General features: G+C 37.1%; 1 protein-coding gene across 2 annotated transcripts in view; it reads right to left on the reverse strand.

Annotated features, from left to right (window-relative positions):
* Positions 1–1139: 1139 nt before the first annotated feature.
* PAK2 (p21 (RAC1) activated kinase 2) overlaps positions 1140–16941 on the reverse strand; it is an 80554-nt gene continuing 64752 nt past the window's right edge. For both annotated transcript variants that reach the window (XM_063094588.1, XM_063094578.1), the window contains 4 exons: positions 14618–14717; positions 12194–12390; positions 2734–2871; positions 1140–2169 (listed from right to left, as the gene is read on the reverse strand). In XM_063094588.1, the coding sequence (XP_062950658.1) occupies positions 2083–2169; positions 2734–2871; positions 12194–12390; positions 14618–14717 (522 nt within the window). In that variant the 3' untranslated portion in view covers positions 1140–2082. The remainder of the gene's footprint in view (positions 2170–2733; positions 2872–12193; positions 12391–14617; positions 14718–16941) is intronic.

Here is a 16941-nt window from a genome sequence, read left to right on the forward strand (position 1 = left end):
CCTTCTCGAGTGGTCATGATGATCATAGTCTTATCATGTAGTTGGTTTTCTATTTCATTGGTAGCATCTTCTTTATAATCCATCCAGACAACTGTTTACAAGAATGTTCAAATCTGGAACTTAAGAGGCACTGTAGCTTTCCATCAGAAATAAACCAGCTTGTTTCCGTAATTTAGTAATAGATGTAGAATGCCAGTATAGTCCAGAGAAAAATGAAATCAAGAATCATATTGAAAACAGAGAACATTAAGTGCTCTAGATATGTTTCATTAATTATTTTACTAATTTTTATAAAAAACCTTCCTATGTTATCAATAAAAAACAGCCATTTCTATCCTTATACCTGTATCTTAACACAGATATAATGAAAATAATAGGAAATAAAACCCTGCTAGTTTCCCCAATGTATTCCCAAACAGCAAAATTATTTTTATTCATGATTTGTACTACTGCAGGATGGCAAGCAGATGTGATGTTAATTGGGAGGAAATGGTGGGAACAAAATGCCAAAACCAAACCACAGGTTTTTCTCTTTTATGTGGTTCCAGACATGTCAGAAGCAACAATACTTCCTCCAAAAGTAAAACTACAAAATAATAAGGAGAGAAGTAGAAGACAGAAAAGAGAAGGAAAGGGGAGAAGAAAGGATACTCTAACAATTAATGCTACAGGTCACAGACCTTTTTTTAATCTTTAAAATTAAAAAAGTATTGCTATCAACAAACACATTTTATTTTTCTTCCTTCCTCCAGTTGTTTACATGAAAATTCTCTACTTATTTTTAAAAAAACCACTAAAGTAATTCAACATCTCAAATGATCCATAAATTCATCAAGAAGTACTTTGTCATTTGAGTTCTCATAGACAGTAAAACATTGGGTTTTAATGGGTTGGAAACAATGTAACATGATGTTACAAGCTGCATCTCTATTTTAGAGCTCAGCAAGGTTCATGTCTCTCACTTTGTCTCTGCTAGCTCCAAATATTTTTCTCCTTTAAATGGAAATAAAAGTTAACTTTTAAATTCTGGCAATTCAATGGTTAAATTATTTGCTGGGGGGTGGGCAGTGGTGGTGGTGTTATGTGTGAGGTAAGAGAGTCAATTAAAAAGCAAAACAAAAAACCAAACCTAAACCTAATTGCAACATATACAGAAATTTATTTCCAAAATGGAGGGGGAAAAGGGGAGAGGAGAAGGTAGTGGCATTAACCAGAGTCATAAAGCCCAAGGTGGAACAAGAACAAATCACTTCGGTTCCTGAAACCAAATCTGAAGAGGAAACAGGCAGAAAGAAAGACAAAATTGTAAGAATGTAGAGTCAATGGGATTCTTTCTCTGTCTCAATGATTTAGTTATAAATATAGATTATTAGTCCTCTATACATGTAACAAATGCCAAACTTGCTACCATGAAATTTCTAAAATTGACTCTTTCACATTTGTTAAAAAGGTAAAAATCACATACTTTTCTTCCTTTCCTTCAGTTCAAATTCTGAACTGAAGCATTAGCTGGTCCTCACCTCTGTACAAAGTTAAACCATATGGAACTCCTTTGCCAATATAAGGAGCTACAAAATTTCTATCACATTCTAGCCTTGAATTTAGGCATGAGAAAAATTTCTCAAAGTGACTCAAAAGAAGTCAAGGAATAGGAGAGCTATGAAGGAGAGAAAAGAAGACTAGTAGATGAAACATATATTCTGAAAAACTCCAATCTGCCACTCAAGTATTGAAAAGTACCCCAAAAGGGACAATGAATGGGATCTATTACAATAAAGTCGGCAAAAAAAAAAAAAAATGCAAATCTCAAGCATGATAAATGGCCCTGACAGGCTGTCTGCTGAAAGACATAAGGCTAGTGATTCAGTCCACAATCCCTCTTGGACCCTAAAGAAGGGGTTCATATTTGAAAGTCATAATTCTTTTTGCCATTTACTCTTGGTTGTCTTCAAAGAACAGTAGTTTGCTTTTTTCTTCCATGTTATGCAGACCATCTCTCTAAACCCCAAAAAGAGTAATAATTTTCATATATTAAAAACTTCTTTTAGAAAATGGAAAACATATGAGGCCATGGTAATGATGTTAACGATTACTCTTCATTGCTTCTTTAGCTGCCATGATCAATGGTGTCAAGCTAGATAATGGTTTGGCCAGTTTCAGGAAGGGATGCTGCCAGAAAGAATAGGAAAATAAATGTATAAATAGTATTCATCAATTTAGAAACAGAATATTTTCTTTCTATTAAGCCCCCCAAACTACATTATAAATTAAAATTTATTTAATAAACCAAACACATATTTCAATACCTATATAAAACAACATAATCAATACATCACTTTTACAGTTAAAAGCAGAGTTGTTTTATTCTCTTTTTCCTTTGGCAGCTGGCTGGTATGGGGATCCAAACCCTTGATCTTGATGTTATAATACTGCACTCTAACCAAGTGAGCTAACTGGCTAGTCTTAAGTTTATTCTAACATCATAAAATCTACAGTTAAAGGACTCACAGATACACCCATGAAAGCCACAAACAGGTCTAAGAATTGATAATATGCAGAAATTTATAATGGTACTATCAGAATTTTATTCCCAGCAGATAAAACCCTAAAATGCAACAGCTATCATACTGCTGGTAACTGATAGTGAAATATAAATATTAACCCTATGAAAACTTCCTGCTGGTTAGTTAAAGAGTAAACTTTTTCCAAAAATGGCATCATTTCCAAATTTACCTGTAACAATTCTTTGGCTGAACCTCTTTTCTCCACATCCATTTCCAAACATCGATTTAAGAAATCCCGAAATATTGGGGAAAGTTTCTCTGGATTCTGAAGTTCTGGAGTTCCATTAGTTGCTATCAGGTACAAAGCCTAAAAACAGAAGAACATCTTGATATACCTAAGGTAGCTCAACAAAGTGATAGAGCACTTTGTAAAGTTTATGGACGTCTTACTTCTTTAAAGACAATCACTATAAATACTAAAGTGATGTTGTTATGATCTCTACCCATTTATTTTTATTTATTTATTTATTTTTGAGTGGCTGGCTGGTACGCAGATCTGAACTCTTGACCTTGGTGTTATCATCACCACGCTCTCCCAAGTAAGCTAACTGGCCAGCCCCTCTACCCATTTAGATTTGATATTTTCCCTTTATTTTTAGATGTTACATTTCCCTAAGTTCTTTTTCAAAAATCAGCTTCATCTTTTTTTGTTGTTGTTGGATTATAAATACAGTATATATTGCTTTTAAAAAACCCAACTAAAATACATAAAGGTATAAAGAAAAATGACCACAATCTCACCACTGACATATAATGTCCTGTTTACTGTTCTCAAGCTTTTTTCAAGTCACACATATCACATTTCAAAACAGCAGATTTGTTAAAAGTTATCTCAGACTCATCCTTACTAATAACTGATTAGTTCTACAAAATTATATTATTTTATCTTGCAGCTGGCCAGTACAGGGATCAAAACCCTTCACCTTGGTGTAACACTACAGTCTAACCAAGTGAACTAACTGGCCAGCCCATGTAGCCTTTTTAGACTTTCACTAAGCAACATGAATTTAAAGTTTTTCCATGTCTTTTTGTGGTTTAATAGTTCATTTTTTTTTTTGATAAATAACATTATATGGATGTACTATAGTCTATAATTCACTTTTTGAAGGACATCTTGATTGCTTCTATAGTTTTTTGCAAGTTGTATATTGGTTTCTCTGTGGACATAAGTTTTCAACTCATTTGAATAAATACCTAGCAGCACGTCTGCTGGGTCATATGGTAAGATTAAGTTTAGTTTTGTAGGAAACTGCCAAATTGTCTTCCAGAGTGGTGCATTCCCACCAGTAATGAATGAGAATTCTTGTTGCTCCATATCCTCACCTCACATTTAGCATTGTCAGTTTTTTCAACATTAGCCATTCTAAAAGGTATATAATGGTATCTCATTGTTGTTTTAGTTTAGCAATTCCCTAATTACTTATTATTGAGATCTTTTCATATGCTTATTTGCCATCTGTCTATCTTCTCTGGTGAGCTGTCTGTTCAGATCTTTTGCCCATTTTTTAACTGGGTTGTTTGTTTTCTTACTGTTGTGCTTTAAGAGCTCTTTTTATGTTTTGTTTTGTTTATTTTTTTCCAAAAGATGACCAGTAAGGGGATCTTAACCCTTAACTAGGTGTTGTCAGCACCATGCTTTCCCAAGTGAACTAACTGGCCATCCATATATGGGATCCGAACCCATGGCCTTGGTGTTATCAGCACCACACTCTCCCCCAAGTGAGCCATGGGCCGGCCCTTCTTTTCATATCTCGGATCTAAGTACCTTATGAGCTAAGTGTTTTGCAAATATTTTCTTGTAGTCTGTGACTTGTCCTCTCATTCTCTTAAATGTCTTTCATGAAATAGAAGATTTTTTTTGGGGGGGGGGTGGCTGACCGGTATGGGGATCTGAACCCTTGACCTTGGTGTTATAATGCCATGCTCTAACCAACTGAGTTAACTGACCAGTCCAGATTCTAATTTTAGTAAAGTCCAATTTATCCTTTTATGGACTGTGCTTTTGGTGTTGCATCTAAAAAACACTGCCACACCCAAGGTCATCTAGATTTTCTCCTGAATTATTGAAAGTTTCTGCTGTATCGCCAAAATGCCATAAAAAAAAAAGGCACCAATTTACACTCAAACCATCAGTGTATGAGTATGTCCATTTCCTTGTCACCTAAGATAGCTTCTCTCTCTCTTTTTCAAGTTCTGTGACACTTCCCCCAATTTTTCATTTAAAAAATCCATTCTAAGAAATCATCTCTGAGAAAGTAATTAATTTCAAGTTAAGATCATAAGATTTTTCTGAGCCTCCACACCTCCATCAGAAGGTATTAAGAGGGGGCCGAGCCCGTGGCGCACTTGGTAGAGTGCTGCGCTGGCAGCGTGGTGACGCTCCCGCCGTGGGTTCGGATCCTATATAGGACTGACCGGTGCGCTCACCGGCTGAGTGCCGGTCACGAAAAAACGACAAAAAAAAAAAAAAAAAAAAAAAAAAGGTATTAAGAGGGAAGGCCATAACGTTAAGTACGACCACCACCACCAACTCACAATACTCACAACCTTCTCTCTACTTTGGGATAAATCTATACTCTTCACCTTCATTTCTCTCTATTATTCCCCCAGTCTCTTCATTCTAATGCCCACGTGGCTCTGCACGTTCTCCTTACTTTCATTACATTTTCTTGCAGTGCTCTCTAGTGGTGGCTTTTTTCTCTCTCTCAACTCTGGGCCTGGAGATGGAGTAAGTGCTCTTTTGGCTCCTCATTGCTCCTTGAGATCTCTATGTCCCTCCTCCTCTGTAATTTCTGGGCCTTCAAAGGCATACCTACCATACCTTGTTCCGAACATCTACCAAACTCCAGGTCACTCACCATTACTCCTTCAAGATAATAGCTCCTTGCACACTGTTATCTCTAATTTGTGGCAATTTCAATAGCTACCTACATGGATGCTTGCTACAGTTCCTTGACTTCTGATGCTCTTGTCCTTTAGCCCACCTCAGCCACACACATCAATGGTTATACCCTATACCTTATCAGTACCAAAACTCCAACTCTTTAATCTGCTGCACTCTACCTCCTACCTTTTTCACCCCAGCACCCCAACACCAGCAATCCTATGACTCCACTGGGACCTAAATCTTATTGATCGTGTTAAGGACACCATTCCTTCCACATAATCAGTTCCTTGACCCTTTCTCACTTCACACCAATCACTTGGCTAAATGTGGTGAAAACTCCACCTACGTAGCTAAGTATGGCAGGAGAAAAACATGTCCATGCCGACTGGCATCACTTAAAAATTCATATCCACTAAACTCATATGGCCCTTAGTGATACCAGCAATCATACTAGACTTCCCTATTACATTCACCCTCCTACTTTCCTTTTTCTCTTCCAGCATACCACATTATATTTAGTTGTCTTGTTTCCTTAGACTCCTCTCGGCTGTGACAATTTCTCCTTGTTTGATAAACTTGACAGTTTTGAGGAGTACTAGTCAGGTGTTAAATTATACCGTAGGATGCCCCTCTATAGGAATTTGTGTGATGTTTTTTTCTTGATTAGACTGAAGTTATGGGTTCTGGGAATAAATATCAGAGTTAAGAATGCCATTTTCATTGCATAATACCAAAAGTACATACTATCAACATGATTTAGGACTGTCTGTGCTGACTTGGCTGAGGTAATGCTGGTCAGGTTTCTCCACTGAAAAGTCTCCCCTTCACCCCTTACAAACTGTGCTTACCCCTTACATACTGTGCTCTTTAAAAGAAGTTACTATGTGCAGCCCAGACATAAGGAGTGGGGAGTTATGTTCTAAGTCCTTTAACGTGGAGTAGCTACATTTTTTTTTTTTTTTTTTTTTTTGCAGCTGGCCAGTATTTTTTTTGGCAGCTGGATATCTACGTAAATTATTTGGAATTGTTCTGCATGACAGATTTGTCTCTTCTCCCCCATTTATTTATTCGATCAGTTATTTATATCAGTATGAACTTATATCTATTTTATACTTTAAGTTATAACCTACACTATTTATTTTGTTCAAACTGTTCCAGCTTTGGCCTTAGAAGCTCTTTCAGTTGGCCCTTGTGCCTCGTTTGATATACTCCCATCAATGTGGCCTTTCTTCTAATTTAAATTTTTACTTTTAATTGACAAAAAATGGGCCGGCCCGTGGCTCACTCGGGAGAGTGTGGTGCTGAGAACACCAAGGCCCCGGGTTCGGATCCCATATACGGATGGCCGGTTCGCTCACTGGCTGAGCGTGGTGCTCACAACACCAAGTCAAGGGTTAAGATCCCCTTACCGGTCATCTTTTTAAAAAAAAAAAAAAATAAATAAATAAAAAATAATTGACAAAAAATAATTGTATATATTAAGGGGGTATAATGTTATGTTCTGATTTATGTATACACTGTAGATGGCCTTTTTTCTCTTTTTTTGGAAGCTGGCCAGTATGGGGATACAAACCCTGGCCTTTTTTCTTTACCTCAGTATGTTTTTATGATTGCATTTTATCTCCTTTGATATCAGGTATAACACTTTCGTTATATTAGTATTTGCTTAAGGGTTTATAGCATGCATCTTTTGGTTTATAGCATGCATCTTTCAATTATCACAACCTTTCAAGAGACATACCATGTCACACAGAGTACAAGAATCTTACAGTTCTCCCCGTTGGCCCTTTCGCTTTGTTGTCATTTTAGTTATGCATATAATCTCCTGCCTCCACTGTCGTTATTTTTATTTAAAATTTTATCTTTTAAAGATATTTATATCAAGCTGGCCAGTTAGCTCAGTTGGTTAGAGCGCAGCTTTTTAACACCAAGGTCAAGGGTTCGAATCCCCTATAGGCCAGCTGCCATAAAAAACAAAAACAAAACAAAACAAAGATATTGATATAAGGAAAAAAAATCTCATAGGGCTGGCCAATTAGCTCAGTTGGTTAGAGCGAGGCACCAGGGTTGGATACCTGTACCAGCCAGCCACAAAAAAAAAAAAAAAAAAAAAAAAAAAAAGAAAGGAAAAAACCTTACTTCTGTCCTTAAGTTTCAATTTGGATAGGTTCTATTTCTGCAATGTATAATCTGCTATTAACCCAATCTCAATCATTACAGTTTCCATCTGTAAGTTTAATTTGGGTCTTTTAAAAAATATACTTTCCAGGGGGCTAGCTGGTTAGCTCAGTTGATTAGAGCATTGTGCTGATAACACCAAGGTCCGGGTTGGATCCTTACCCGTCAGCTGCCAAAAAAAAAAAACCCCAAAGCCCCCCCCAAAAGCTTCCATATGTCTCTAATTTCTTTAACACCTGGGCAGTTATAAAATTATTTTAATGACCTTGTGTGCTAATTCTTTTATCTGTGTCAGTTCTGGATCAGCTTCAATTGGTTGATTTTTCTCCTCATTATGGGGCATTTTTCTTTGCCTATCTGGTAAACTTTGACTAGATGCCTGAGTGCTTGTTGGTCCTGGCTATTTCTGTACTCCTACAAATATTCTTTAAAAAAAAAAAAACAAAAAGCCCTCCTTTTTTCCCTAGGCAGATAAAATCTTGTTTTATTTGAATGACTGATCGAAGTAATCACCAAGGCCACTACGTACAGATGAGAAAGAGAGCGCTTTATTTATTGGTCTCTTCCTCCATGTACAGTCTCATGATTTCCTCCTCTTTGGTTTGTAGGTACTCTAGACAGCGCTTGCGTGCTTCTCTGGTCTTAGACCGGAGCTTCTTGCGGGTCTTGTCTGCCTTCAGCTTGATGATGTTCTATAATACACTTGTTTTTGAACACGCTCCCCTTCACATTCAGGTACAGGCTCTCATACATGTCAACCTTAGATTCATGGCATCTTCTGAGCAGAATTCTCCTCCTCCTCCAGGTATCTTTCCTGGCATTTGAGCATTGGAAGTACCCTTTTGCTAACCTATGCCCATATGCTTGACCTTCCTGAGAGCTAAGGTGTTTTTCTGGATTGAGCTCAGGAATGTGGAGTCAGGGGCTACCAGATCTGCTGACGGGAGTTGTCACTGGTGATTTCATTGGTTTCACTGCTCTCTTCAATCTTATCAGATGATTATAGCCCCGGCCATTGGTAGGTTCTTCACACAGGTATGCCAATCTCTGTTGAATGCCCAAGGAGGGGGCCGGCCCATGGCTCACTCGGGAGAGTGTGGTGCTGATAACACCAAGGCCACAGGTTCGGATCCTATATAGGGATGGCCGGTTCATTCACTGGCTGAGCGTGGTCCTGACAACACCAAGCCAAGGGTTAAGATCCCCTTACCGGTCATCTTTTAAAAAAAAAAAAAAAAAAAGAGAGAGAGAATGCCCAAGGAGAACCCTCCATAGATCTCCAGACTTCTCTCTGTGCAGCTTTCTCCTCTCCTGTACTCTATCCTGTGAACCTCAGCTGTCTTGGTCTATCCAGACTCTCAGCTCCATCCTGTCAACTCAAGGAGTCCACTGTGCCCCACCTGCATTATCCCTCCCTGTACCTGGCCTGGAAACTCTCTCAAGATGTTAGGCTGGGGCAACTATAGGGCTCATCTTATTTCTTTCCCGATTTAGGACAGCACTGTCCTTCACTGTATGATATTCAGAGTTCTGAAAACCACCGTTTCATGTATTCTAGTTTTTTTTGGTTGTTTCAGGCAAGGAGGGTTAATCTGGTCTCTCTTACTCAATCTTGACAGGAAGTAGAAGTCCCTGTTCAAGTTTTCACCAATTACATCCACATTGCTAAGTTTGATGACCAAGTCTCAGTCTTCACCTTAATGGACATAACTGCAGTTTCTGACAAATTGATCTCTTCCTCACTTTTTGCATGTAGATTCCAGGGCACACATTTACTTGGTTTCATTTATCTCTCTGGCCATTCCTTCTTAGTCTCTTTTGCTGGTATGGTTATCTACTCTTAGCTATAGAGTGCCTCAGGGTGCAATCTGAACTATCATGTGCCTATACCCACTTGACCTGGTGATCTCATCCAGACTCACAGTTTTAAATAACTTCTATAGCTAAGGAGCCTCAATTTTATATCTCCAGCTTGGATCCCAGACTTGTATACCTAACAGCCTATTCAACATATCCATGTGGATGTCTTAATAAGCATCTCAAACTTAACATGTCTAAAACACATTAATTCACTTCCTGTACTGGCCAGTAGCCAAATAAACAAACAAATAAATAAACAAAATAAAACAGCTAAAATGTCACCTACTGTTCTCCCACATACCACCCTACCTCCCCACTCTTCCTGCAGTCTTCCCCATCTCAGTTAAGGTACACTTCAGTTTCATCATTTCAGTTTCTTATGCCAAACTCTTGGAGCCATCCTTAACTCTTGTCTCTCTGGCATAGACTCTCCCTTCAAAATACATCCAGAATCCAACTACTTTTTACAACTTCCACTGACACCATCCTGGTCTAAGCTACCATCATTTTTTGCCTGAATTACTGGAACAGCTTCCTAACTGGTCTTCCTGCTTCTGCCTTTGCCTTCCTCAAGAATCTCTTCTCAACAAGATACCCAGAGCAATCCTGTTAAAATGTGAGTAAGACCATTTTACTCCTCTGCTCAAAACTCTCTAATGGTTTCTCCATTTTACCTAGAATAAAAGCCATAATCCTTCCAAAGGCCTCACAAGGAACTACACATTCTGGCCTTGTTTCTTCACTGATCTACCTTATCTCCTGCCGTCTGCTCGATGCTGTGTTGAAATCCTTAATGATCTTTGAATACACCAGAAACACTCATGCTTTAGGGCTTTTGCACTTGCTGTTCCTTCAGCTTGAATGCTTTTCCCCAAGGTAAGTATCACACTCTTACCTCCTATGTCCAAATGGCACCTCAGTGAAGCCCTCCCCAAAGCACCTTTTTTTTTTTTTTTTGTCGTTTTTTCGTGACCGGCACTCAGCCAGTGAGTGCACCGGTCAGTCCTATATAGGATCCGAACCCGCGGCGTGAGCGTCGCTGCGCTGCCAGCGCAGCACTCTACCAAGTGCGCCACGGGCTCGGCCCCCAAAGCACCTTTTGAAAGCAAACATCCTGGGCCTCTCCATGCCTATTCTAGCACTTAGAATACATTGTTTAATATATTATATATTCTTATTTATTTTTGTTTATTGTCTCCTCCCACTAAAACGTGAGTTCTGAGGGCAGTAATTTTTGTTATTTCTTTTAGGCAGTGCCTGGCATATGGGAGGTACTAAATCAAAACTAGTTAAATTAATAAAATTAGAGGGTTTTAAAAATTGTTTGGAAAAAGGGCCAGACCATGGCTCACTTGGGAGAGTGATAACACCAAGGCCAAGGGTTCGGATCCCTATATAGGGATGGCCGGATCACTCATTTCGGAGAGCGTGGTGCTGACAACACCAAGTCAAGGGTTAAGATCCCCTTACCAGTCGTCTTTGAGGAAAAAAAAAAAAAGAAAAAAAAGAAAAATGTTTGGAAAAGTGTTCTAAATTAATCACCTCTACAAAAGTAATTTAACTGTTAACTTGAACTGGAATATCTGGCAATGGGATGAAAAGCGTTTAGGAAAAAGAGTATCAAAATCCTATACTATCTGTTGTCTGGCTTCTTCTACTTAGCATAATACTTTCAAGGTTCAATGCTGTAACATGTACTGGTACTTCCTTTTTATGGCCAAATAATATTTCATTGTTCATCATGTGAATGAACAATGAATAATGCTGCCATGAATATTCCTGTGCAAGTTATTGTGTGGATGAATACTTTTAATTCTCTTGGATATATACCTAGCAGAGAATTGCTAGGTCATATGGTAACTAAATATTAACTTTTAAAGGAACTGTCAAATTGTTTTCCAAAGACATTGCAACATTTTACATTCCCACCAACAAAGAATGAGGGTTCTTATTTCTCCACATTCTCTCTAATATTATTGTCTGTCTTTCTGCTTATAACCATTCTAATAGGTGTGAAGTAATATCTTGTGGTTTTGATTTATATTTTCTTAATAACTAATGATGTTCAGCCATATACAGTAACTTTGGAGGAGGAGAAGAAAAAAGATTTTAGAGAGAGAGAGAGAGAGAGCGCGCACATGCGCGCACGTACCAGAGTGTAAGCGCATGTGCTTGCTCCAAACTCTCCACCTTAGCTGCTGGAATATTTAATTAAGTCTACTACTGACCTCATCTAGATCTCAGGCTTCTCACTCTTTTGTTTGAATATGGGCTTTAACATTACCATCTACACAGCTTTATCAGAGATATGATCTCGCTTTCTTCTTCTCTATACCTTGGAGTACAGAGGCCAAGGTTCAAAGCTGATAACATGATTGGTATTTCCAGGGTACCTAACTGTAGAAAAAGGCACTTATCTAGTGTATGTGAACTCTGTAGAAAAGTGAGTATATTCTTACTCATATGTAAAAAAAAGAACCGTACAGCTGACTACCAAAAAACTACAAACTCTTTACTTAACAAGTTCAACTCTTTAAATCAGGAGAAAATTATTTTTAGATGCAGAAAAAAGGCAGAGACTAGGTTTCATCAACTTTCTATCCTAAATTCTTGTTCAATTCCCAGCACAAGCAAGTTCTAAAAAAATGTTTTATTAAAGAAAAGTATTTTTCTTACAGTAAGCCTGGTGTTTAATTGGTCTTACCCTCAAGGGATTTTCATTGAGGTATGGAGGCTCTCCTTCTACCATCTCAATAGCCATGATACCTAGAGACCATATGTCCACTTTAGGGCCATAAGCTTTCCGTGTAACCACCTCTGGTGCCATCCAGTAAGGCGTTCCAACCATGGTACTGCGTTTGCTCTGCTCAGGGGTGATCTGGGCACAGAAACCAAAGTCAGCTATAAAACAAAACAAAACAAAACAAAAAAAACACCTAGAGTTAATGGTTTCCATGGATGGTTTTATCAAAAGAGTTCACTTTTAATTACATTTTGACTCCTCAGCCTCTTATTTTTTAAGATTTCATTAACAGAGTAAACAAGAATGGGTTTAAAATATTTTTATGATGCTATATACTCTCACTTTTTACTTTTACTTCCCACAAGGAGAATGCAAATTATCAGCAGATCTTTTATTCTGGATAATTAGTTCTATCCTAAAAAATTTAATAAAATTGAAAGAGGTCTAAAAGAAAAAGTCATCAAAGGTGGACACCAAAACTAAATTCAGTGAATCAGGCAAAAGGCAGGAAATAGAAACTACTTTTGAATAAAATAAACAGAAGCTAGGATTACCAAGTACCCAACTTAGCAAAGAGTATAGAAAAAGAACACATTTAATTGCAACAATCAATAAGGTCCTCATGAGCATTAAAAAACTCACTCACCTCATTTTATAACTGGATGCCTAATTTAATACCCAATGTCAACTTAGTGGGAAAACCTGTATTAGAATTTAAAATTTTTTGTTCCTTTCCAATGTTAAACCCATTCTACTCCATATGTAACCACTGTTAACATTTAGGTTTGTAAGCTTTAGGCCTTTTGTTATGCATTTACATATATATGAGTAATATCTATGAACTGCTTGGTTTGTTTTACCCAAGTAGGATATTTTGAAAATTGTTTTTAAAACTTAATTTACTTTTAGAGACTGTTCCATGTTAGTACATTGATCTGCCTCATTTTAAAAACTACAAAATATTAAAGAATACAAAAAATATCATAATTTATTCAACCATATCCTTATTGTTGAACATTTAAGATAGTTTCAGTTTTTCTTCACACTGTTGCAGAGAATATCCTCATAATTATTGTGGTGTACATGCTCAATATTTCTATAGGGAAGAATCCTGAAAGAGTGATTGTTAGTTGAAATAATATTTATAGCTAAAACAAGTACTTCTAAGAAGTCAGGTACTGTTCCAAGTACCTTATAAGAATTAAAATATCTAATCCTCATGATAACCCTATAAAACAGGTACATTTATTATTACGATTATTCCCATTTTACAAATGGGGAAACTAAGGCATACTTATTTTTACATAATTTACCCAAGTAAATTTACCCAATTTATCTAGTAAATTGCAGTGCCAGGATAAAATATTATTCAAAAAATCTAATTCAGTTTACACGTGCCCACTAATATTACTTAAAGATTAGCAATCTTATATCCTGACCATCTGATTGAAGAACCTTTGGAGGATGTGGTTTAAAAAAAAGAGATGTTGAAAAAGGAGCCAAACCCTCTAGCAGAACAGAAGAAAAAGTTTTTGGTCTCTTGATCCAAGAAATGCCTTGAATTTTGCAGAGTTGGAGAAACTTCAGTAGAGGTTCTTCCTGAATCCTCCAGAGGGCATAGTTGGAACTGAGAAATTATAGCTAGTAGAGGAAAGAGAAGCTTGGGAATTTTTTCATGACTCTACCATGTCTGATACAGAAGATAATTAGAGAAAGTGGTTTCCATGGGATATTTTTACTTGACATCTCTGAAATCAGGGTCAGACAGCCCTCCCCTGATGATGCCATGCTCTACAAAATTCAAAGAAGGCTGAACAGGCACGATGGGAAAAACTACTCTAGCAGATGGAGGAAACAAATTTAAAGTTTATCTCTGTAACAGCATCAGCATGATAACAGTCCCAGGCACCATTCCTTAGCACTTAACATTTTTTTTTTTTTTTTTTTTGTCATTTTTTCGTGACCGGCACTCAGCCAGTGAGTGCACCGGTCAGTCCTATATAGGATCCGAACCCGCGGCGGGAGCGCCGCGGCGCTCCCAGCGCAGCACTCTACCAAGTGCGCCACGGGCTCGGCCCAAGCACTTAACATTTTTAATCTTCCAAAGAACTCTCTGAGATAGGTACTATTATTTTCCTTATTGAACAAATGAAAAAACAGATACAAAGAGATTAAATACCTTGCTCAAAATTATTCAGCAAGTAGTAGCACATCTGCTACTTAAAATCCAGGCTGTCTAGTTAAAAGTCCATATTCTTTACCATAAGATTCCCTCCCCCTCCAAGTATTAAATAATAAAAATATTAATAGAAGACTTTCCTAAATTAAACATAAGGCAGGAAATTATAATACATAACAAATGTTATTTGTTCATTTGTTACTCACTGAGTTTAACCGATCCTTCCATCCCCAAAAGTACGTTATCACTTTTGATGTCTCTGTGGATTACTTGATTAGCGTGTAAAAACTCCAATGCCTGTAAACACTGAGCAGAAGAAAAACACCTAATAATGAAAGAGCTCCTGAAAAGTATAAGGGAGGTTCACATACAGTAGTTATGGCTTGAGCACTGCTTCTAGCAAAAGACGCTCCAATACTTGCATTTATAAAGAAAAAACATCCTCTAATATGCAAAGTTATGAAAATAAGATGCCTTAATTACTTAGATCCCTCCCACCCCCTGATCTTCCCCAGAGATATTATTAAATGTCTTTTCTAGTCCTTTCTCTGCCACCGATTAGTTAAAACCCTAACATTGTCACTCATTCTTCAAAGATCTCATTCATAAAATGACGGCTGAGTCTAATTTGTAGGTTTTTTCACAGTTAAATGTCTAAAGATATACAGAACTAAGTAACCACAGACAGGCTCTTCAGAAATCATTTCAACAGTGAAGAACAAACTTGTGATCATTCCCACATGAATCTGGGATACTCAGAAGTCTGATCAATGTGAGCCACTGAGAAGTGGGTAAGATTCTGGGTGGTGGTCTGGTTTCATTCAGATATTCATCAATGTGACATAAGATTTCTTCTTCATTTCTTCTATTTCTACATCAAGCTATATCCACAACCTGGACACCAATGATGAAAGAACAACTTTCTTCTTATGCCACATTTCAGAAAGCATTGAGTTAAAAAGTAAGTATAACAAAAATGAGATGAGATTTTAAAAATCTGCTTGCCCTAGTGATCTTTTTTTTTTTTTTTTTTTTGGGTGACTGGCCAGTAGGGGGGTCCGAACCTTTGACCTCCTTAGTGTTTTTGAACAAAAGTTGAGAGTGTAAGTTATAAGCTTGTTAGTTGTGTTTTTATTTCTTACTTCCATCAGAGTAGAACAACAAATACAGTCTGTAAGTCATTTATACCAACTAAAAATCTCATCCAAAATATTCTGCTATTCATTCAAGGAAAAAACAGATGAACTGAGTTACCACGTTACATTTACCAGGAATTTAATCAGATTCTTCTTTCTTTCTTTTTTTTTTTCTTTCTTTTTTTATTTTGGCAGCTAGCTGGTACAGGGATGGAACCCTTGACCTTGGTGTTATCAGCACCACACTCTAACCAACTAAGCTACCCAGCCAGCCCTTAATCAGATTCTTGAAAAGAACAAAGCCCCAGAAAAATACTTGTACAAATAAATATAAACAACTTCTCAAAATTTAAAAATCTGGCATACGGAAGAAAACCCAAGTGAATGGCAATTAGAGAAACGCCTATAATTAATTTTTACATCAATTATGAAGAAAATATATCATAAAAACAAATTTGATTAGAGTGCAAGTTATAACTCCAAGTTCAGGTTCCCATACCAGCCAGCTACCAAAAACCAAACCAAAACAAAACACCAAATTAAGTGTAAATAGATAAATTCTTATTTTTATCAGCTTTTAAGAGACCACACATTCTTTGTTAAGGGATATTATATTCGTAACTATTAATAAGTTCTTATTTCCTTCCTTCAATCAAAGGCATGCTACTCCTTAGGTAGAACACAATTAACTCAGAATTAAAATTTTTAAAGAATTTTTTTTAACACCTTAATAAAAGCTGAAAAAAGAAATCATATGTACCATTCTTACGTGAACGAAGTTTATAATTCACTATGTATCACTGTAGAATCACTGAAAGCCAAATCATAGAAAACAGTCTCATAAACTTTTACAATTTTGTCCTTTGTGACAATGATTCTTATGATATGAAGAAAGCAGTATCACAGTTTCATTGACAATAAGCAAACCATTAACCCAAGCCTGATCTGCAGAAAACAGTTAGATATAGAAAGAAGGGCTTGGTTTTGGCTCAGACTTAGGCAGTTTGGCAGAATTTTACTGGCTTACGCAAATAGAATATCTAGAAACTCCTTAACGAATACAAAGAAACAGCCATTTCTTCACCTTCAGTGAGCTCAATAAAGCCAGCAACTTACTGATACTTAAGGTGAGCATGTATCCTCCTTACATAAGATGGTCCTAGTTTCCACCGCTGAGTGATGTATTTTTAATGCCATGCCCTTTTACTCTTGAAAGTGTCCTTTTTGAATGGTTAACTATCATGATCACTCTTAATGAAATTTGCCTGTGAATTTGACTCTTTGAAGGTCCCTACTTTATTCCCAAATTATCTTACACACAAAGGGCTATAACTCCCTTGCAGGATAAAATAAAGTAACTTGGAGAACATGCACAGTGAAAATATCTCATACAA

The sequence above is a fragment of the Cynocephalus volans genome, chromosome 1 (genome assembly GCF_027409185.1).
Source record: "Cynocephalus volans isolate mCynVol1 chromosome 1, mCynVol1.pri, whole genome shotgun sequence".
NCBI lineage: Eukaryota > Metazoa > Chordata > Mammalia > Dermoptera > Cynocephalidae > Cynocephalus > Cynocephalus volans.